The sequence below is a fragment of the Camelus bactrianus genome, chromosome 12, assembly GCF_048773025.1.
Source record: "Camelus bactrianus isolate YW-2024 breed Bactrian camel chromosome 12, ASM4877302v1, whole genome shotgun sequence".
NCBI classification, from domain to species: domain Eukaryota; kingdom Metazoa; phylum Chordata; class Mammalia; order Artiodactyla; family Camelidae; genus Camelus; species Camelus bactrianus.
Window position 1 is genome coordinate 62,177,785 of NC_133550.1, and position 22,360 is coordinate 62,200,144.

The window sequence follows — 22,360 nt, forward strand, 5'->3', positions numbered from 1 at the left end:
GGCAGGGGAAAGGCTAGGCTCTGGGTAGGTTTTTCTCGATTGTAAGCCTTTCCTCCCATCATTAGACCACAGATCTGGCAGCGTGGAGACAATAAAGATGGAAACCCGAGTCATGGGGTGCCCCTCACAGCGCCCTACGACAGTGGCCAACGCTGGCCCATGAGGTAACCGTTTTCTCCGGCCCCCGGGGCGGAGCTGCCACCCGGGGCCACCAGCAGCACATCCTCCCCGGCTCTGACCTGCCTCGTCCCCAGGCCTGGCCCCTGCTGCTACCGAACCATCCACAGCGAGCGAACGGCTGAGACGCCGAGGTTTGCAGCAGAGACAGGGTTTATTCAAGCGAGGACAGGGGAGAACAGGCTAGGGCCGAGGGATGTTTGTGAGATAAAGCTGAGGCCTGGGGGGCGTGGGGAAAGCTGATTAGAGGCCAAGAAAAAGGTGACGGACCCCCTCACTTTTCGCTGGCGTAGCTAAACCACAGGGCCTCCCCCAGGCGTGTGTCCAGAAAATGGCGGCGCGCGCCACAGGCAGAGGGTGGAGCTTTTGACCCTCTGACGTCAGAAGGTCACCCAGCAGACACTCACGCATGCCCAGTTGGAGGGTTAGTGGTCTTAAGCAGCCTTAACCCGCTGAGCTCGAATTGGAGGCAGCTGACTCCAAGTTCCTTAAAAATAGAAAAAACAACAACTTGGGCAAACACCTTATTGTTTAGGCTACCTCGTGCATGGAGGACATGCAAGTTTTGTAATTGTTTTTACAATTAAATCAAGCTTGATCAGTGAAGGCAGGTTACAGGTTATTATTTATTAATGGCTAACTGATGGCTACCCTCAGCTCCACCCCAACTTGACTGCAGGTGTCAGTGACACCCCCACCTACCTGTTGGGGCAAAAGTCCAGACTGCTGGGTCCACGGGCAGATATAGGAGGGGTCTGTGGGATAGAGAGGGTGGGGGTCACGGTGGACCCAGACTGTGATCTTCTCGAGGGCAGGACTGTTCCTGGCCCATCCTAGCATCCCAGGTTCCTGCCTGAGGTGTGTCCCTGAGTAGGTTCTCAGTGAGCTGTTGTTGAACAGTGAAGGAGTCAATGAACGAACCTTTTCTTCCCAGTAGGGGAAGAACAGGGTTCTACCAGGCTGAGCCTAGGGACCTCCCATCCGGCAGGAATCTCGCCACGTGGAAATATGTTTCATATTCTCCTCAAACATTCTGGAGATGCTAGAAGCAAAGAGGTGCTGCAGGGTCCTGTAGTACATTGCCTGGAATCCTTGTTCTGAATAAGCCCAGACCCTGACCTTGTTCCTGATGAGACTGTGGCCTGAGGACTCTGTGGCCCCAGCTCTACAACAGCAATGTCCCAGGAGATGGCAGGAGCTGAGACCCTGCTCAAGGGTGGGCCTCACAGGATCAGGGCCTCCAAGGTCAGCTGCCCAGTGGGGGTTGGTGGGAAGGCCCAGCCAGCCCTCAAGGGGAGCATGGGGGAGGGTCCTGGGTTAGGTCTGCAGATGACACTGGAGACAAGATTCGGAGTCCACGTGGGAAGGATTGTTCGGTGAGAGCAGGCAGTGGAGAGGGGTCTGTATGGCGGGGTGGCCTCTGCCCCACTCATGGAAGCAGACTGTCTCCTCTTCCATCACAGTTTGTGGAAGGCTGGGAGGACTTAGTGACCCCCAAGGAAGGCCTTTGAGCCTGATGCAGTCTGCACACAGATGCCTGAAGGCACCAGGGTGTGAAATGCCCCCCAATCCTGCCTCCTCGGCCCTCCTCTGTATCCTATCATACGAGTAACAATGCCAATTTACTCATCACTGGACCACCCACACTTTCTTGGGGGACCTTCCTTCCTGTGGGCTTTCCTTTCACTTTGATGTGCCTGCATCCTCTCATCTGCCCTCTCTGTGCTCACTTCAGCTTCATTCTCTGCTTTATCTCCTGCTGCCTGCCCCTCCTTCCCTCCCTCTGCCTCCTGGCAGCCATTCTTTCCTCCTTGGGCCTCCCTTGCTTCTCTTCATCGGCCCAGAGTGTTTTATCTTCCTCTCTTCCCCCTCACTTTCCTCCTCTCCTCCCTCTTGGCGGCTTCTTTCCTTCCCTTCCAGTTCCTCTCAAATTGCTAGACTTAATTTCTCTTTGTCCCTCTCAGACCCAGCATGAATCAAGGCCTTTAGCATCTTCCACCCTCTGGGGCTTTCATCTCCAAGATGACCTGGTGTGAGTCATCTCACATGACTGTGGCCTGAAGAAGCCTTTCTTGGAAATGCCACCCTGGACCCTGAGTCATGTCACTGGATTAAGGGAGATGAGCAAATGCTGCCCTGGGTGTTGCTGTCCTTCCTGCAGGGAGGCAGTGAGGGGTCCAAGCCTGGCTTCATCAGAACTGTGTTCTTTCCATAGAGCATTGCTCATGTGTCCATTCAATCAATCTCTTCAATCTTTTTCAGTCCTATATGGTAATGGACTCTTTTACTGGTCCTAATTTGTATTTCCCTGATTTCCAGTGTTAGAACCAAACTTGGGTACCCGCTCCCTCACACGTAGTAAAGCCAATCTCCTGACACCGAGTTGTGAAGGAAGGTACAGTGTTTATTGCAGGTCCAAGCAAGGAGTCCAGGCAGCTAGTGCTTCAATGACCTGAACTCCCTGGACGCTTTCAGGAAATGGTTTATAAAGCCAGAGTGAGGGCAGGGCTTGTGGGGTGTGTAATCAGCTTGTGGACATTCTTCTGACTGGTTGGTAGTGATGTAGTTGGGAGTCAACATCACCAACCTTCTGGTTCCAACCAGTCTGAGGTCTATGTGCTGTGGGCAGCATACAGTTAACTTATTCCACCTAGTGGGAGTTTTAGTATCTGCAAAACAGCTCAAAATATTATCTATAGCCCTTGGGGAGGAACTAAAGGTCCTTGACTTTGTTTAATGGCTGAACTATTATCATCCTTGTCTTGCTTGACTGTTTTCCTTTATTTCTGTATTTTCTCACTTCTCTGATTAAATTTATTCTTTGGAACTGGGGAAAGCCTAGGAGGCTAAAATTTTTCTACAGACAAGAGGCAGGCCTAGGACATGGTGGGGGAGCTGCTCGGGTACACTAGGGACAAGATGAAAACAGTGTCTTTGTTTTAAACTCTTTTTAAGGGAAATCCTACCTACCTCTCACTCCCTTTCTTCCTGTAAAATTTGACCTGACCAGCCTGCTACTGGCTTTCCCACTAACAAATGACATTCCATGGCCTCATTCTAAAAAAATTTGTTAATCTTCATAAATTCAGAATCATGTAAGACAGAGAAGAAAATGTCCCTCCCCACTTCCCCCGCACAGCAAGTGTGAGAGAACTTGCTGTGTCATAGAAGTAATTCAAAGAGCTAGTTCAATGAATCTGAACATAAGATTAAATCTTACATTCACTGAGTATCAGTTTTGATTTTTGTGCTCTTGGACTCTTGTGTGAACACTGGTAGCTACTACCAAGTAGGATAAGGTAGGGTGGGTGAAGGGGCTCTGGAGCCAGCTGCCTGGGTTCCAATCTTGTCTACACCACCTGCTGGATTTTGACTCTTGGCAAGTTACTTAGCACCTCTGTGCTTCAGTCCTGTCATAGAAGAATAGAGACAGTAATAGAACTTCCTCATAGGTGGTCGTGGGGCTTAAGTGAGTTTGTTTAAATTCATATCTATGTGTCTTATAAAGAATGGTATAGAAGTGTTTGCAGTTATCTATCACTAGAAATCTGTCTCTGCAAACAAAGCATTAAACATCATCTTGCAAAAGTTGTATAAAACCCAAACACTGAAAACATTACTAAGAGATGATAAAGAAGACCTAAATAAATAGAGAGATGTACCATGTTCATGGATCAGAGGGCTCAATATTATTCAGATGTCAATCCTATAGACTCCATGCAATCCCAATCACATTCTCAGGGTCCCACCCCCTTGTGGTAGCTTTGTAATATGTGGACTTGGTCAGGCCAAAGGACATTTTTCAGAATTTCCTTCCCAGCAGTTTTGGATCAGGCCACAAGAAGACTATTCTGGCTGATTTCGAGAGAGGACATGAAGTAGCACCTTTTCTAGGTGCTCACGTGTTGGTGTGTTGACTTGACTCATGCCCTGGTGTGAAGCAGCAACCACACTTGGCTGCAGCTGCCCGGACTTCCCCTATGTCTCCCTGGAGCATGAGATCTTTAGCTCTGGGAGGAGGAGCCCTGGCAGGACATGCAGACCACTAAAGTCAGCGGCATGAACCCTTGTATGGGCTCTGTCCAGCCTCATTTGCTCCACAGCTCATCCTGAGGGTTCCAGCTTGTTCTCACTCTCTCACACTTTACATCCGCCTTCCCTTCCCAATTGCTTTCCTGCAGACTTCAAGCTGCAGCATCAGACATTAAGGCAACACCTTACAAGCGACTGCTTAACCAGGCCCCACAACTGCAGCAATTTGGAGTTCTTATATGCACTGTGTGATCCAGTAGTCCCACCTCTGGGTATATATGGGAAGGGAATGAAATCAATATGTCAAAGAGAGAGAGAGATCGCCTTGTGATGCATCCCACATTCACTGCGCCATTATCATGATAGCCAAGATATGGAAACAACTGAAGTGCCCATTGATGGATGAGTGGATAAAAAAGATATGATATATATAATGTATTATTATATTTTCAGCCATAAGAAGAAAATCTTGCCATTTGGGACAATGTGGATGAAGCTGGAGGGTATAATGCTACTTGAAATAAGCCAGACAGAGAAAGACAAATACAAAGTATGGTATCATTTATATGTTAAAAAAAAAAAAAACAAACCAGACAGACTCATAGAAACCAGAAGTATAATGGTGGTTGCCAGGGGTTGGAGGTGGGGGAAATGGAAAAAGTTAGTCAAAGGGTACAAATTTTCAGTTATAAGATGAATAAGTTCTGAGGACCTAATTTACAGCATGGTGAATATAGTTAATGACACTGTATTGGCAACTTGGAATTTGCTAAGAGGAAATCTTAAAAGTTCTCACCATACAAAAGGTAGCTATGTGAAGTGTTGGATGTGTTAACTTGATTGTGGTCCTCATTTTACAATGTATATGTATATTGAGTCATCACATTGTATACTTTAGACAATTTTATTTGTCAGTTATACCTCAATAAAGCTGGGGAAAAAAACCCCAAAAGTCCTTATATGAGATATATGTATCAGAGATGCTATGATTCATGGTTGAACCCTGACTAATGCATCCTTGAAGTGTTACCCACCTCCTTCAATCTCTCCAAACACATTTAATAAAATTTTGATGCTCATTTGGCTTTGTGTGAAATGTATTTGCTTCTTGGGGAATGTGATCAGGGCTGAGCCCTACCCTGGTACTAGGGAATAACGGATATTGATTTCCAGTGGGTTCAAACTAGATCATCAGGATTTGGATCAAACCCCTGCCTTTACCTAGACCAGCACATTGCTAAATAATTTCTGCATTAAAGACAAAATTGTAAAGGCAATTGGGCATATTTGGAACTCCCTGATTATTTAAAACAATACATAGAGAATTTGTAGACTAAAACAAGAGGAAATTTGTGTCATTATATGCATGTATTAGAAAAGAAAAAACTGATATTTGAAGCTTAAGTGATCAGTTCAAGAAGTGAGAAAAGGGACTAAAAAGGATTATCATCGAAACCTAGTACATTGAAGCAGATAAAGCTGAAAAACCTCTGCAAAAAAAGAGAAAAGAAAAATAAAAACATTATGAATAAAATGGGATCATAATTATAGAGACTGTAAAGACTCTACATTTTACATAGGTGTAAAAAATCAGAACAGAATACTATGAATATACATGCCAATAAATCTGAAAAAATGAGGCAGAATGAGCAACTTTCTAGAAGAAAAATGATAGAAATGATCCTATATGAAACAGAACACATGAATTAACCCTAAACCATTAAAGACATGCAATTATTGGTTAAAATGTCCACATAAACAACCGTATCATATTGCCAGCCCAGGAGGCTTTATGCTGATTTCAGTCAACTCTGTAAGGATCAGAACTGAACTTTCTCAGAAAATAGGAAAAAAAATTAAACCTCCCTCAATTGATCTTGGGCAGCTACAATAATCTTGATTTTTAAATGCAAAGAACATGAAAAAGAAATTCATAGTCATATTCATGTATAAACATAGATGCAAAAAAATGATAATTAAACCATCCACAAACAAATATTCAAGCCAACAAGACCTAAAGAAAATGGGACTTACAATTTTTATTCCTCTGTCTGGAAAAGAAAAAGAATTACTAGAAATAGCAAGCAAGTTCTCAGCAAGTTTGGATTATATCCAAGTTCAATTCAGAAAAATTAATAATGTACCCAGACACTGGCAACAAACAAAACTTTAAAGATAGATGAAGTCTAAAATATCTCCAAGAAAGTTTACTAGAAATAAGCCTAACAAAATGTGTAAGATTTTTGTGAAAAAGTATGACTCGTTGAAAATGTAAAAGAAGACCTACAAAAATTGAGGTGTATACCATGTTAATGGATGGAGAGGCTCAGTGCCACAAAGATGTCTGTGCCTCCCCAAAATGATCTGCACGTTGATATTAGAATTTTTCATGGAACATGAAAAAGGCTGTCCAGAAATTCATGTTGTTCTATGAGGGGTCAATGCAATTTCAAAGAGTAAGAAGATAAGGTTGATCTCCGTTCCAGATATTAAGACTACTTGAAAGACATAAGGAGACCAATGTGGTGGCAGCACAAGCTTAGACAATGGAGCAGATGAGAGAGTTCAGAGACAGCCTGCATACACACACACACACACACACACACACACACACACACACACACACACATTAAATAAGTTTGTGGGCTTATACATCAGTAGGACAGGAGGACAAGGATAGAAATTCATTAAACAGTTCTTATACTACCTCTACATATACAAGATTAAAAATTAGATATCTATGTTATATACCACGTACATACCTGAAAAATGGATACATTTCAAAGCATTACAAATTCAAACATCTACACATGGAGAGACAACATAAACTAAGAGCCTAGTCACAGACCGGAAGAGAGTAGTTGCGCTGTGTACGACTGACGAAGGATTACTATGCAGAATATCTAAAAATTCTTATAAAGCAATAAGGAAAGACAAATTGCCAACTAGAAAAATGTACAAAGGATGCGGCCAACAGGTCTATAAAAGAGAAAACAGAAGGAACAGAAAAATGTGAAAAGACGCTTGGTCTCACTAGAAATCAGGAAAATAGAAAATAAAACCTCAGTGGGATGGCTTTTCACATCCCAACAGGTTGGGAAAATGAGAGGTCTCATAATACCAGTATTGGTGAGGATATGGGGAATAGCAACATTCTTCCTTTCTCCTGGAGGTGTGTGTTGGCACAAGAGCTTTAGAAAGCAATTTGGCAGTGAGTGCCAAGTATGGCATTTTATTCCCATTGAGAAGATCTCGATCCTGCTAAGGGCAGTAATAGCCCAGCTAAAGGTACTCACGTTCCAGGCCTCCTGTAAGGTAGCAGCGAACATGACCTCTGGAAAGGCAGCTGTAGAACCTGGAGTTTTAGCTCTGAGTGGAAGGCAGCTCCCACCCTACTGAAAGCAGTGATAAACCATCATTGTCTGGGATGCAGCCAAAGGAATCTTATTGTCACAGTCTCCTGTGGGCTAAACATCTCTGTCAGTTGTGCACAATGAACTTTTGTGTGCAAATTTGTATGTTGAAGCCCTGTTACCAAGTCCAAGCTGGTACAGCTCGCCGCACAACAGGCAAGTAAATTGAGAGATGAGTTGTTGGTGCAAGGAATAGTGACTTTATTTGGAAAGCTAGCAGATGAAAAAGATGGTGGATGAGTGTCCCAAAGAACCATCTTCCCAGAGTTAAAATTCAGGTTTCTTTTATACTAAAAAGGAAGTGAATGTGGCTGGTTGTTGCAAACTTCTTGGTGCAGGAATCCTTTGTTCTTGCAGCTGTCCACGTAGGTCTGGTCACAATGTTTCTATAAACCTCCGACAAGACAATTGTTATTTTCTGTTCTGTAGCTTTTAATCTCTATATGAATGGGAAAGGGTATACCTTTAAAGGTCAGAGCCTTGAGAATGGGCTATCCTGTATATTTCAGGCAAATTCTTTTACAGAAGTGCAGAGCCAGCATGACTAGGCACAGGTGACAGAGCTCAAGGGTCAGCGCTAAGGGAATAGATCCAATATGGAGTCAGGTTTGTTCTTCTCTGTTACAGCCCTGACCGCTAATGCGATGGAATTAGGAGGTGAGGCCTTTGGGGATGATTATGTTTAGATGAGGTCACGAGGGTGGGACCCCCATGAGGGGATTAATGTCTTTATCTCTCTCTTTCTGCCATGTGGAGGCTGAGGGGATTCTTGCAGAGGACCAAGCACAGAAATAGGAACTCAAAGCACATTTTTCCCCTCACTTCTGGCTGTGCTGGGAGAAAGGAGTCCTGATCCAAGGTCCACACTTTCTCATTACCTCTGTTCATTCAACAGGCAGGTGTAGAGCAACACTGGACACAGATTTGGGCTGCAAGCAGGGGTTGGGTGGAGAGGCCTCCAGCCTGCCCTCACCCCAGAGGTGCTGGCCTCTGTCCTGCACTCTTCAGCCAGGGTCTGACCCATCCCCTCTCTCTAGCATCTTTACTTTCTCTTTCCCTTTGCAATAATGTTGGGGCCTGCTGCACAGAGGGGCCCTTCTCCATCAGAGACTGAGCTCTGCCAAGAGGGAGGGCCCAAGAGAAGGTGGGGTCTGAGCCTGAGGAAGCAAACCACCCTAGGGCCCTCCCACCCCTGGTCCCACAGCAGGAAGGAGGTGGGGCTTCGGCTGAGCCCGCCTGGGAGGTCACTCACAGATGAGAGCCCTGGGAGAGGAAATGGAGCCCCAGCGCCCCAGACAAAGGGCAGGGCTGGGACTAGCCAGCCAAGGAGGCTGCAGCCAGATGCCCTGGATCAGGTACGGCTGCCGCCTGCTCTGTCCCACTGGGCCCCCTCTGCAGTCCTTTCTTTGAGGTGGGCTCCACTGTGCCTCTGTCCTCGGCCTCCATCTCCCCGCAGTCCCGGAAGTCCCAGCCTCGCTACTTTCTCTCTCTGGGCTCTTCCTCTGTAGGACCCACTCCCGCCTGAGGTTTTTGCTCTGTTCTGGGGCTGCCCGCACTATTGCTTCTGAACTGGCCCTTCCGGCTCCTCCTCCCAGCCCTGAACTGGCCCACCTCTCAGTCTGAAAGGCTGTGGGGCTAGGCGGTCCCCTCCCTGCCTGTCCCCTCTATTGGTCGGAAATATCTGTGCTCTGTGAACGCTTAGAATTTGGCTAAAGGATGATTGAAGCAGTTGGTGAATTTTGTTTAAAGCACATTGATCGATTGTCTGTAATATTTACACCATTGTGAACATCGTATGAGAATAGGTCTCTGGGGCTAGAAGGTAAATCATCTCTCCCAAGGAAGTCTCTACTTGAGCAGAAAAATAAACGCAGACTGTTCACAAACCTGGCCACGCTTCACATTTATAACTGTACCACTAACACGGAATTGGAGGAAAGACCAGGAGAAACGCTCCTATATTAAAATCAAGTAGAAAAGAAAGCCATGTCCAAGACTGCACACAACTGCGAGGTCACACAGTGTAACAGCTGGAAATGGCTTTGACTGGTCCGGAGACCCAGCTCCATCACTTACTGCTCTGTGACTTGGGCAGGTGGCTTGTATCTGTGTGTCCCTGCCTCGTCCTCTGTAAAATGGGCATGGCTCCCACAGAATTTGAGAAGGAATGGATGAGTTTACATACAGAAAGCACTTAGAGCAGTAGCCTGAGCCTGTGCATTTAGGCGTTAACCTGACATTAAAAAACAAAACACAACAAACATGCACAAGTGAAAAGTCAGGAATAAATTCAACTGACATGTTAAAGGCTATGATTTTGGCGTGGAGAGGTTTTTATTACTCTTTGATATTTTTTGAATCGGTTGGGGGATGGGTGGGCAGGAAAACTGGAGTTGGGGTGGGGGGTGCTATTGGCAGGAGCAGAGCCTGGGCCCTTGGACAGGTCACCTGTCCTAGCTGTCCCAGCACCCTCTCCTCTCCGCCTCCCCGGGTCTTTCTGCCCGGAAAGGCAGCAGGAAATTCTCAGGGCCCAGGTGGGTTGAGGGGAGGCAATGCACCAGGGAGTCCAGGGGGTTGGGCTCTGGAGACACCAGCCAGGAGTAACTCTTAAGGGGCCCTCTCTACATTTTTCCTTTTCTCTCTTTTGTCCCCAGTAACCCAGTGGAGCGGATAGTTCCCCAAACCTTCTCCTTCCACTTTAAAAACTTGATGTTTGCCTCTGGGCGGAACTGCTCCTACCTCTGCTACCAGGTGAAAAGAAAGGAGCACTGCTCACCTGTCTTCCCCGACAAGGGAGTCTTTCAAAACGAGGTATGGGCCCGACGACACTCTCATCACAGGCAGGAGCTAAGTGTTCACCAAGAAAAGAGCTGCAGCAGAAAGAAACAAAAGCATTTATTTGGTGTCTTAGAATTGCAATCCGGGGAGCACAGATTCTGGTGCAGGGAAGAGGAGGCAGGGGCTCTTATGAGCCTAGTGCCTTGGAAGGAAGCCTGGCAGCTGGTGGCGGCTACTCAGGATGGGGGCCTAGAGTTGGTTTTGCCAGGCTGGCCACCAGGCTGCTGCTTCGGCATGGCTTCCCGAGCCAGGTCACAGTGATGGTGCCGGTGGACGTCTGGGGCGATTCTGAGTGCTCTGGGAGCCTCAGCACTGTGGCCTTGAATGGGAGAGTGGACTTCTCAAAAAAGAAGCTAGCCCACCAGTGTCCGGGGTTGGCTTTGGGGAGACCCGGGTGGTGGGGGATGGCTTCCTCAGGGTACCCTGCACCCCCGCAGCAGCTGTTACTGGAAGTGGAGCCCAGGCGGTGCTGTTAGTAGTCAGGGGTGGCCCTGAGCGAGCCGCTGGAGGGGATGGCTGCCATGCTCTTGCTTGTGGGCTGGTGAAAACCTTGGCGGCGACCCCTTGCAGGCCTCAGCACACGATCACAGGTGGCGGGGACGGAGAGGCTAAGCCACGGAGCCCGTTTGTAGCGGTGACTGCCAGTGACCGCTCCACAGCCCAGACCTCTGTGTCACTCGTTTAATGGTTACACCCAGTGCCCTTCCATCCTGTCTCACTTGCACAAATTTTTTCCCAAAAATTATGATGGGGGTTATAATTACAATCGCATTTCATGGGTTTTCTGACTATATCATGTCAGTTACCAGGAAAATGCCTTTTGCAGTGTCCAGTTTTTATCAAGGATGTGGATATGGTGGTGATACATTCTGTTAGATGCCCTTGCCCAGTGCAGTAGCTCAAATCGAGTTCTTGTTTCAAAAATGGGATGAAATGTTAGTCCCCAAGTGGTGTCCCTCATGTCAGACGTGTTACACAGGTTCACATAAGACAGTTGAGGATGTGGGGAAGATTGTGATAAGTACAAATGCCATTTGGGGGCCCTTGGTGGTGTAAGCTTTTTCTCACACATTTTCCATGTCCTTGGCCCATGAGGTCCCTGCTTGACCCTCCTGGATGGAGGGTCAAGCAGGCAAGATGATGGCGTTTGACTTACCCACTGGGCCTTGTTTAGAGAATCTGCTGGTATTGCGTCTCCGAGTCTTGGAGGAAAATGCATCTTTAGAAAGTCCAGCCTATTGTGCACCAGTGCCTACTAGGCCCTAGGAACTGCTCTGCTGGTTGGGTCCTTGCTCACCACAACTCTGCCTCCTCCCAGGGCCTGTGATCCCGCAGGGGAGGACCCTTAACCCATACCCCTGGTCCTGCCTGCCACCGGCCGGCTCTGAGCTCATGGCCAGGTCTCCCTGGACGACCACTGCAGCATCAGCAGTCACCAATCAAGCCCACCACCCTGCAGCCCCCCTGCCAACCACTAACCACTCCTGCAAAATGTGCCCCACTCACCTGCCCCCTTTTCCACCCAGAATGCAGCCTTTTCTGAACCTGTGTGGGGAAGGGGGCCATCTTGGATGGGCGGGGTGGGGTGTGTGTGTGCTGGAGCAGTGCTATCCCACAGAAACATAATTGGAGTCACATATGTCATCTTTCTTTTTCTACTACCCAGTGTTCAAAAAGTTAAGAGAAATTGATAGCATTAATATTGATAATGTTTTAGGCAATATAGTCATCCCTCAATATGGGAGCGGGGTTGGTTCCAGGACTTCTGTGGATACCAAAATCCACGGATGCTCAAGTCCCTTGTGTAAAATGGTGTAGTGTTTGCATATAACTTATGCACATCCTCCCATGTACTTTAGATCATCTCTAGTTTACTTATAATACCTAATACAATATAAATGCTGCTATAATTGTCAGTACAATGTAGATGCTATGTAAATAGTTGCCAGCCTGGCAAATTCAAGTTTTGCTTTTTGAAACTTTCTGAAATTTTTTTTTCTGAATAATTTCAATGGGTGGTTGGTTGAATCCGCGGATGACGAACCCACAGATGTGGAGGACTGACTGTATATCTAAGCTACTATTTTAATGATATATTATCTAATATATAACTAACTTAAAACTTCTTCATGAGATGGTTTACATTCTTTTACCTTCATACTAAGTCCCTGAAATGAGGTGTGTATTTTCATACTTGCCGCCCATCTCCGTTCAGACGAGCCACATTTCAAGGGCTCAGGAGATATGTGTGGCCGGTGGCTCCCCTCAGGGACAGGGCAGCTGTATGGCCCTCCCAGCAGACAGCACAGAGAACAAGCCTGGACCTTAGAGGGCCTGGCCTGGAGCAGGCACTCAGGATACTTGTAGAATGAATGAATGGGAGAATGGATGCTGGAATGAATGGATGAGTGGATGAATGTGGGAAGGGATGACTAAACAAAGGAAGGGAGGAGAGAGATGGAAAGAAGGGATAAATCATGAATAGAATGCCTCTGGGACGTCTGTCCCTTACCCCTCCTCCCCACTCCCTACCCTCAACGCCCCACCACACAGCCTGCTCTGACAGCCAAGAGCATCCCTTTTCCTCCTCCATCCTCCCAGGTCAATACTCCCTGCCATGCCGAACTCTGCTTCCTCTCTTGGTTCAACAAGAGGCTGTCCCCTGATGAGTGTTACCACGTCACCTGGTTCATGTCCTGGAGCCCCTGCTTTGCATGCACAGAGCAGGTGGCTAAGTTCCTGGAGAAGAACAGGAACGTGAGACTGAGCATCTTCGCTGCCCGCCTCTACTATTTCTGGCAACCAGCGGTCCAGCAGGGGCTGCGCAGGCTGCATGGCGTGGGGGCCTGCGTGGGCATCATGTCCTACCAAGGTGAGAACAGAGGGGACCAGGGGGCTAGGGGACGGGGTGAGGGGAGGGTCGAGGGGACTTGAATGCCCTTCCGGGAGGGGGAGGGAGAGGAGAGCCTGGGAACCTGAGGCAGGACTGATGGCCCCTGGCAGGAGTGGGCAGGAGGGGACAGGGCACAGAAGGGTCAGCAGAGAAAGGCCTCCCAGGGCCGTGACCTGATGGCGCTCTCCCCTCTTTATCTCAGACTTTAAATACTGCTGGGAAAACTTTGTGTACAACCAGAGAATGCCCTTCAAGCCTTGGGAGAAACAATGTGAAAATTCTAAGATCCTGGTCACAAAGCTTGAGGAGATTCTCAGGTGAGGGCTTCCTTAGCCTCCCCCATCTTCCCCCTCATCTCTGATGACCTTCATCCGCCTTCTCAGCCTCCCCTCCTCCTGGCCCATGTCCACTGCCCTTGGCCTGCCCCGCCCGCCCTCAGCTCCTTCTCTCCTTTCTTCGCCCAGCGTATCCATCCCGCTCCCAGAGAGGGAGCCCCCTCCCTTCCGTCTCGCGTTTACCAAATCTTGTTCTTGCACTGAACACAAGTGGGCATGAATGTGTATAAGCGTGAAAATCAGATTTCAGAAACATCCCTTAACACAGACGTGACTTAGAGGACGGGGAGGCTTGGTGAGAATGGCTGTTTTCATTTGCCAGGGCTTCCGTGACAGAGCTCCGCAGACTGGGTGACTTCACAACAGGTGTTCATTTTCTCACGGTTGTGGAGGCTAGCAGTCCAAGATCTGGGTGGCGGTAGGTTGGGCTTCTCCTGCGGCCCCTCTGTGGCTGCAGACGGCTGCCTTCTCACTCTGTACTCAGATGGTCTTTTCTCTGTGTGTGACCACTGGGTCCCTCTGTGTGACCCAATTTCCTCTTCTAGTAAGGACATCCATTACATCGAATTAGGGCTCACCCTAAGAGTCTCCTCTTAAAACCATCATCTGGAGGGGGAGGGAATAGCTCAAGTGGTAAAGTGCATGCCTAGCATGCATGAGGTCCTGGGTTCAATCCCCAGTGCCTCCAAGAAAAAAAGAAATAAGTAAACCTAATTACCTCTCCCTGCAAAAAATTAAAAAAACAAACAAACAAACATCACCTCTTTAAAGACTCCACCCCACCACCTTCATGCTGCCTCAGGACCCCACCCCCACCCCACCTTCACTCGGTCATCATCACCCCGCACCCTCACTTGGCTCTTTCTTCATCCCATTCCCAAATTGCTGCCAGAGATGAAGCTCTAGGGATGGTGATGGAGAGCGAACAAGGAAAATAAAAGGTAATAGTTAAGCATACATTTAAATAAGTTTTTAGAAAAAAGTAGCCTTGGGCACATGAGGATTGAGATTATTAGAGATTTTTCAAAAAGCAGAATAAAAAGTGGAAGGTTGGCCAAGAATCAGGTCAGAGACAGCAGCTCAGTTGCTGAAGGTAGATCAGGAAGCGAGCATCTGGCCCTTGGACCACAGAGCCGACGCCCCGTGAAATCACTGGGAGGATCTCGGTGGAAGTTCCAGGAAGGTTTGCCAGGACTGTGGCCTGGCGAACAGGGACAAGAGCCTGATAAGTTGGGGTTCTGGGCAGGCAGATGCAGAGGAAGAGTGAGTGGGAAGCTGTTGGGTTTGGAATCCGTCTGTAAAATTATTGTGGAGAAGGTCTTGGGTCCCAACGATCTTGCCGTCGTGGCAACGGACAACTGCCCCTTCACTCTCCCCTCCTGTTTGCACTGCTGCCTGGGGGTCTTGGGCAGAATCCAGAGGGGGATCTCTGGCTGCTTTGGCTCATCTGCCTTGTTTCTTCCCTGTTGGCATTTCCTTCAAGGAGGGAAGCAAGGGGGACACGGATGTGGACCATACACCTCCTGACTGTCTCGGTCATCGAAATGGGCCAGAATGGTCAGCATAAAATGTCCCGCTCCCAGCACACCTCCATGCACAGCCCACCTCAGGCAGCTCGTAGGAATTCTCCAGTCCAGGGCTGTAGCAGTGCTGTCATTAGGAAATGCCAACAAAGGGTTTCAGCCTCCTTGTCCCTCCTTCCTGCTTCTCAGGCCAGGGGTGACTTAGCTCTCTGAGTTTGATCAACACCTCACTGTGCAAATCTGATCACTCTTCCTGGAAGGACCCAGCTCATTCTTGTTCTCTGTGGCTCTGGACATTAGGACAGATGGGGGTGAAGGGGACCCCATTCCTGCAGATCCTCTGACCTCCTGCCCAAGGTCTTGTTACCCCTGAGGCCATACCAGGACCAGTGGGGCAGAAGAGGGTGTGTGCAGGGCCAGGGAGCAGTGTGGTGACAATCTGGGAAAGGTTAACTTAGGAATCATTTGTGTGCAGTCTAGCCTGGAGGTGGCTGTGCTCTAAGACCTCCTCTCTAGGTTTCAACTTTCCTAAGAGCTCTTTGTTTTTTCATCTGTCTGTCTTGGTGACCGTGTGACAAGGTAAGCAGACAGCTTTCAGGATGCACACTTCAAGTCCAGGTCCTCAATCCCTGACCTGAGAGGCCCCATGGGGGCAGCAAGACCCCTTCTCTTGTGCCACCACCGCCCCCCCCCCCCACCCTTTTTCATGGAACAATGAGGAAGCAGGGGGAGGGAGCCAGGCCAGAGTGCCTGGACAGCTTTCCAGCTCTGCCATTTATTTGCTGTGTGACCTCAAGAGAGTATCTTAGCCTCTCTGTGCTGGGACCTCATCTAAGAAGTCAGGATAATAATCCTCCCTTTTTGATGGTATTGGGGTCTGGGGTAGTGGACGGTGCACAGGATCTGCTCAACACAGGGCTGGAGATGAAAATTTGGAGTGCTGACCTCCAGCCCTCATTTTCCATCTTGTCCAGAGTCTTATCAGGATATTGAATGACAACTAAATGCCAAGCAGGGGTTGGGTGGACAGGCCTCCAGCCTGCCCTTACCCCAGAGGTGCTGGCCTCTGTCCTGCACTCTTCAGCCAGGGTCTGACCCATCCCCTCTCTCTAGCATCTTTACTTTCTCTTTCCCTTTGCAATAATGTTGGGGCCTGCTGCACAGAGGGGCCCTTCTCCATCAGAGACTGAGCTCTGCCAAGAGGGAGGGCCCAAGGGAAGGTGGGGTCTGAGCCTGAGGAAGCAAACCACCCGAGGGCCCTCCCACCCCTGGTGCCAAAGCAGGAAGGAGGTGGGGCTTCGGCTGAGCCAGCCTGGGAGGTCACTCACAGATAAGGGGCTGTCCTAAAGCAAGGGCCCGGGAGAGGAAATGGAGCCAGAGTGCCCATGACAAAGGGCTGGGCTGAGACAAGCCTTCCCAGGCAAGGAGACTGCACTGGACTCCCAGGATCAGGTAAGTCAAGAGCCCAGCAGGAGGAAAGAGGTCCAGGCCGAGAGAAGAGAACCACCCTAGGGCCTCCTCGCTCTGATTACTGAGACAGGAAGGGCATCCACCACTCCGACAGCTGTAGGAAGACAGTCTCAGAAAAGGGGCTTTCCCAAGGCCAAGGGCAGCCTTGTGAGAGAGAGGTGGAGCCAGAGAGCCCACGTCCAGGACAAGTTGGGACAAGCCTGCCAGGGAGGCTGGGGCTAGGCTGCAGGGACCAGGTACCACTGCCTGCTCACCTCTCGGCCTTGGGCTCTGCTTCCTGCCTCTTGCCTCCATCTGCCCTGCTCCCAGCCCTGGGTTCTCTCCTCTCGGACTCCTTCCCTGCAGGGCCTTCTCTCACCTCAGGCCCCCCAGCCCTGCCTCTGCCACAGCCTGTCTCTGTGTGCCTGGCCATCTCTCTGTGTCCCTGGCCATATTCCATAGGCACAGCCACCAGGGCTTCCTAAAGCTCTTTGTTCACCCTCAATCCCAGACTTGAGGTTCAAGGATGATTGAAACAATTTTTGGAGTCAGCTATAAAAGCATGTTTATAAATTTTATTTTAAAGGCACCATTTTGCAAAGAATTTCTCATTTCTGCTCTGTGGAGGGAAAACTCTCCAAGACAAGAAGGTAACTCATTTTCCCTGAAGACAATACCAAGTTTGAAAAATTAAATTGGTCTTTAAATACTTCTTACAAGTTGTTTCTATTACATCTATGATTTTAGCTATTCAAGGTCAAGGTTCAACACTTGTGCCATGAAGATAAGTCCTCTTGTCTAAAATTTGAAATTTTTTAGCCTTGAGTGTCTGGGTTTCCCCAGAACTGGGCAGTTTCCCAGAACGTGGGAACTTCAGGGCTAAAATTCAGAAGATTCCAGGCAAATGGATCAGTGATTGTCTAAAGTGTGCGGTGAATGGGGTTTCCCTCCTTTTTTAAAAAAAAAAAATATTTATTGTAGATTTTCTTCTTCTTTTCTTTCTATTTTTTTAAATTGAAGTATAGTTGATTTCCCTTCTAATCCTTACCCTGAGGGTGGCCAGTTGCCCTAATGGGGAATATGAACTTCAGGTGAGGTCACTGGATCATCAGCCACGGTCCAGAGATGGTCTCTTCAGCAATTGTTATCCAAGTCCACCTAACGGTTTACTAATTAACACAAGGGATGTTAGAGATAGGTTTCCATTGACGAAATTAGTGGCTTTGTTAATTAGCGTAACAGATATCAGAAATGGTTTTCCGTTGGTGGAATTGGTGGTGTTTCGGTGAGTTGCCTGGAAATATGGCAAGGTTTTTCTGGCCTTGCAGGAACAGAGTGTTGTGCCTTGTGGTCTGTGCCCTGAGGGCACCCTTGGCTTGATTCCTGTGTCCAGACACAAGTTCCAAGGACCTGAGGTCACTTGAGCCTGATTTGATGGTCAGCCAAGTCACATTACCTTGGGTGGAGTGTCCAGGACAATGGGATGGGGCCATTGAGCCTCCTGAGGTCGTTCAGGCTGGTGTCCGCTTGGTTATGAATGCCCAAGTACAGTGGAGCTCCGGCCAGAGCATGCCTTCATGCGCCTCTTGTGGGCATGGCAGGAACACTTCTGGTTATATCCACCTACTTCTAATGCAGAGCCAACAGCATTTATCCAAAAGAACCTGCTGGTTCTGCATTCCCACCTGGGTCGGGCCACTTTGCAATATAATGTTAAGTGAAAGAACAGCAAGATACAAAATAGAATATTTCACAGGGTATAATCACAATTAGGAGAAAAAAGTTGCGTGAGCCCTTCAGCGAGAAGTCTCTGTCACCACACTCTCTTGGTGAGAACAGTTTTTCCTCTTCACACTCCTCTGTGCTCTTTGTGCAGACAAAATTGTGATACACACGCCTCAGCTAAGAGCACAGTGCTAAAGGAAGCACCAGCTTGCATCCCCTGACTCCCCAAAGAGAAGGGTTAAGCTGTTAGACACAGGGTTGAGGTGCCTGTGGGTCCTGAACAAGGGTCTGGGGCTCAGGACAAAGATGTCAGAGCTGGAGATGACAGGCAGTGTCCAGTTCTTAGCCCAGGGGTCCTGCCTGCAGTGGCTGTGGGGGAGCTCTGCCAGGCTGGAGATGGGACACTGTGTGAGGTGGGAGAGCTCACTCTCTTCCTCTCCCTCCTGAGTTCTCCTGGCCAACAGAGAAGGAAGAGACCCTTCCTAACCTCCACTTAGGGGCCCAAGTGAACCCAAGGAATTGGGTTCAGAACATGACAGAGCCTGGGTGATGCCAGAGAACGCTCTCTGCAGCCATGATTTTCTCTTGTTGCACAGGAACACAATGAGCCTGCTAAAGGAAGATATATTCAACAAACAGTTCGGCAACCAGCCCCGGGTCACGGCGCCCTACTACCGGAGGAAGACTTACTTGTGCTACCAGCTGAAGGGGCCCAATGGCTCCATACTTGCCCAAGGCTGCGTCCGAAACAAGGTGCCAAGTGTGTTCTCTGGGCATAGGGCAGGCGGGGCAAACCCTGGCCGTGCAGGGAAAATCCTGAGGCTTAGCAGGGTCTGAGTTAGCCCAGCTTCTCTGGAACCCTCCAGACTTGTTCCCATCCCTGGACCGACACAGAAGCCCTTCCCTCCAGCAGAGCGCTCTTCCTGCCCCTCTTGGAGAAGTTAATGTTCCCTCATCCTCCAGGTCTCAGCTCCTTCACCACTTCCAGGAAGCCAAGCACTCTTCCAAGGGCTGAGCGCTTAACCTCACCGACAAGATCTCCATCACATTTCTGCCTTTCTGTCTATCTTCCTCCCTGTCCCCTCCTTCCACCCTCCCTCCCTTGGTACCCTCAGGTTCAAACATCTCCAGACAGCCTCCTGCGTGTGTCCAAAAGCCAGGTCCCAGAGCATTCTGAGACTGGGCTGTGGGAGTGTCTGTTCTACAGCCTGTCTCCCTCTCTGGCCACTGGCACCCTGATCCGATTCCAATTAAGCTATGGATGAGTGAGACAGTGAAGGAGTGAATAATGAGGGAAGGAAGGAGGTTTTCTCCTTGTCATAGGCAAGTTCACATACTCGGAAGTTCACAGGATAGAGCCTCTCATCCCCAGCTTCACCCTTGGTATGTGACCTCTGGCCTCTGCCTTCTAAACCAACCCTTCCTTCTCTCTGTCTGGGACTCTCTCCAGAAACAGCGACATGCAGAAATTCGCTTTATTGACAAGATCAACTTTATGAATCTCAACCCAAACCAGAGCTACGAAATCATCTGCTATGTTACGTGGAGCCCTTGCCCCACCTGTGCCGAGAAACTGGTTGATTTAATCAACGATCAAGTCCACCTGAAACTGCAGATCTTCGCCTCCCGCCTGTACTTCCACTGGGTCAGGAAGTATCAGATAGGGCTGCAGTATCTGTGGGCTTCTCAGGTCACAGTGGCTGTCATGAACCGCCAAGGTAGGTAGAGAGACAGAGCTGTCAGTGGATGGGAGGGGCTGCATTTCTGAGAGAGAAAGCCACTGAGTGGGAGTTGGGGTAAGGGGGTGCTGGACAGGAAGGATGGTGGCCCAGCTGAGACCCAAAGTGTGATACCACCTGAAATGAAAATTCCAAGGACAGACTAATTCCAGGGAGAAGAAGAGAGGGAAGAGGAAAGAAACAGGGGACCCTGGCCCTGTGGGGTACAGGCTTGCTGCCCCGTGCCCTTGTGGCCTGACTCAGTTTCCTTCTCTCACCTCAGAGTTTAAAGACTGCTGGGAAAAGTTTGTGGACAACCAGGGGAAGGATTTCCAGGGCTGGTATAAGCTGGAGGAATACAACAGAAGCATCAGCCGACGGCTCAACAGGATCCTGATGGTGAGAAGCTGTTCTCAGCGCAGGCCCCCGCCTCTCTCTCCCTGCCCTTCTGTCCATCACCCTTCTCCTTGCTCTCTCCCCACTGTCCCCTACTCCTTTCTCTTGTCTCATGACAACCTCTTTTGCTCCCCTCTCCCAGGGGCTCCCAGTTTCTTCCTTGTCTCTCTCTTCATAGACTCTTGCTGGCTTTCTGTTTCTCTCAAGGCCTCCCGACCCACCTTGACCCAGTTCTTTTCTTGTCCCAGCATTTTGAGCATTACCTCTTACCTCTCCCCACTTTTTCCCTGCACAGTTTCCTGCCAATCGAAGCTTTCTCATCTCTCTCCTTCTCTCTCAGCAGCCCTTGAAGCAGAATAATTTAGAGGATTCCTTCAGAGATTTGAGACTTGGATCCCCATCACCTTCGTCAAGAAGCTACTCAAGATGACTATTCTTGGGGCATCTTAGTGCTTCAGAAACTGCTGACTCTTAGGGGCAACTGGCAACTTCTACTGGCATACCTGGCCCTCAGCCAAGTCAGAACCGTCTTTCCTCTTGCATTCTTCTGTTTCCTTTTCGACTTACGTAAATATTTTTATAGTTGAAAAAATAAAAATAATTCGAAAGCTTGGGTTACTTTCTAAAAGAGGAATCAGGTCTTTCCTTCATAAAAAGAAAAAAATGAGTATAAAGAAGCTTTATACTACAGCACCAAGAAAAGATTTACTTGAGAACTCCCAGTATGGTATAGAATAGTTAGATCATTTTGTGGTTCAAGTAGTCTCTGTTCCTTCTCAGTATCTAGTATTTGTCTAAATAAATGAGGTAAAACTTTATTGAGTGGAGTTGACCATAGTAATGGGAAAAAATATGCTTGGAAGTGTGTTTTTCAGTGTTCTTGGTTGCAGCAACAGGCTCCAACTCTGGCTAATTAAAACAGAAAAAAAAAGACTTAATAGAAAGATGTTGAGTGGCTCCCTGAATTGCTAGGAAAGATAAAGGACTAGATCTGAAGCTTCAAAGCCAGGAAGGATATGCTGCTAGTTGGTCTAGTCATGACAGGATTGCTGGTGGTGGAATACTCCATCCACACCAACCACACCTGGAAGCTGGATGCTGACACAGAACCCCTGCTCTGGCTGCCTCCACTGCCAACAACCCCACCAGAATGGAGGAAAAGGAGGGAGGAAACAGTTACAATAAATAATGAACACAGCATAAGATGAAAAGAGTAAAGTCAAGTGTATCACACTAAATGTGAACAAAATTAATTCTTCCATGCTGCTTACAAAAAACACTCTTTAAATAATAGAGATCGAATCTCCTAGAAAAGAACATGGGCAAAATATTCTCTGACATAACTCAGAGCAATGTTTTCCTAGGTCAGTCTCCCAAGGCAATAGAAATAAAAGCAAAAACAAATGGGACCTCATTAAACTTATAAGCTTTTGCACAGCAAAGGAAACCATAAACAAAATGAAAAGATAACCTATGGAATGGGAGAAAATATTTGCAAATGGTGTGACTGACAAATAGTTAACTTCCAGAATATACAAACAGCTCATACAACTCAATAATAAAAACCAAACAACCCAGTCAAAAAATGGGCAGAAGACCTAAATAGACATTTCTCCAAAGAAGACCTACAGATGGCCAACAGGCACATGAAAAGATCCTCAATATTACTAATTATCAGAGAAATGCAAATCAAAACTACACCAGTCAGAATGGCCATCATTGAAAGTCCACAAATGATAAATGATGGAGAGCATGTGGAGAAAAGGGAACTCTCCTACACTGTTGGTGGGAATGTAGTCTGGTGCATCCACTATGGAAAACAGTATGGAGATTACTTAAAAAACTAAAAATAGACTTAAAA

General features: G+C 48.2%; 1 protein-coding gene and 1 pseudogene across 2 annotated transcripts; one reads left to right on the plus strand and one right to left on the minus strand.

The window, feature by feature from the left end:
- Positions 1 to 7,691: 7,691 nt before the first annotated feature.
- LOC123618381 (pancreatic progenitor cell differentiation and proliferation factor pseudogene) lies at positions 7,692 to 11,312 on the minus strand (annotated as a pseudogene).
- On the plus strand, positions 8,819 to 21,127 carry LOC105073202 (DNA dC->dU-editing enzyme APOBEC3). 2 transcript variants are annotated; one of them, XM_010960412.3, is made up of 8 exons: positions 8,819 to 8,977; positions 10,277 to 10,433; positions 13,062 to 13,332; positions 13,556 to 13,670; positions 18,982 to 19,138; positions 19,836 to 20,103; positions 20,387 to 20,502; positions 20,840 to 21,127. In XM_010960412.3, exons 1-8 carry the CDS (start codon positions 8,877 to 8,879, stop codon positions 20,927 to 20,929), a joined length of 1,275 nt encoding a protein of 424 aa, XP_010958714.2. In that variant the 5' UTR covers positions 8,819 to 8,876; the 3' UTR covers positions 20,930 to 21,127. The 2 variants fall into 2 exon arrangements, with proteins under 2 accessions (XP_010958714.2, XP_045376603.1); XM_045520647.2 differs by having other exon boundaries at positions 20,843 to 21,127.
- Positions 21,128 to 22,360: the final 1,233 nt, after the last annotated feature.

Coding starts and splice junctions, on each gene's coding strand:
- LOC105073202 (XM_010960412.3), top strand. CDS start 8,877: ATGAGAGCCCTGGGAGAGGAAATGGAGCCCCAGCGCCCCAGACAAAGG. Junction 13,333..13,555: donor GGGCATCATGTCCTACCAAG/GTGAGAACAGAG, acceptor TCTTTATCTCAG/ACTTTAAATACTGCTGGGAA. Junction 20,503..20,839: donor GGCTCAACAGGATCCTGATG/GTGAGAAGCTGT, acceptor CTTCTCTCTCAG/CAGCCCTTGAAGCAGAATAA.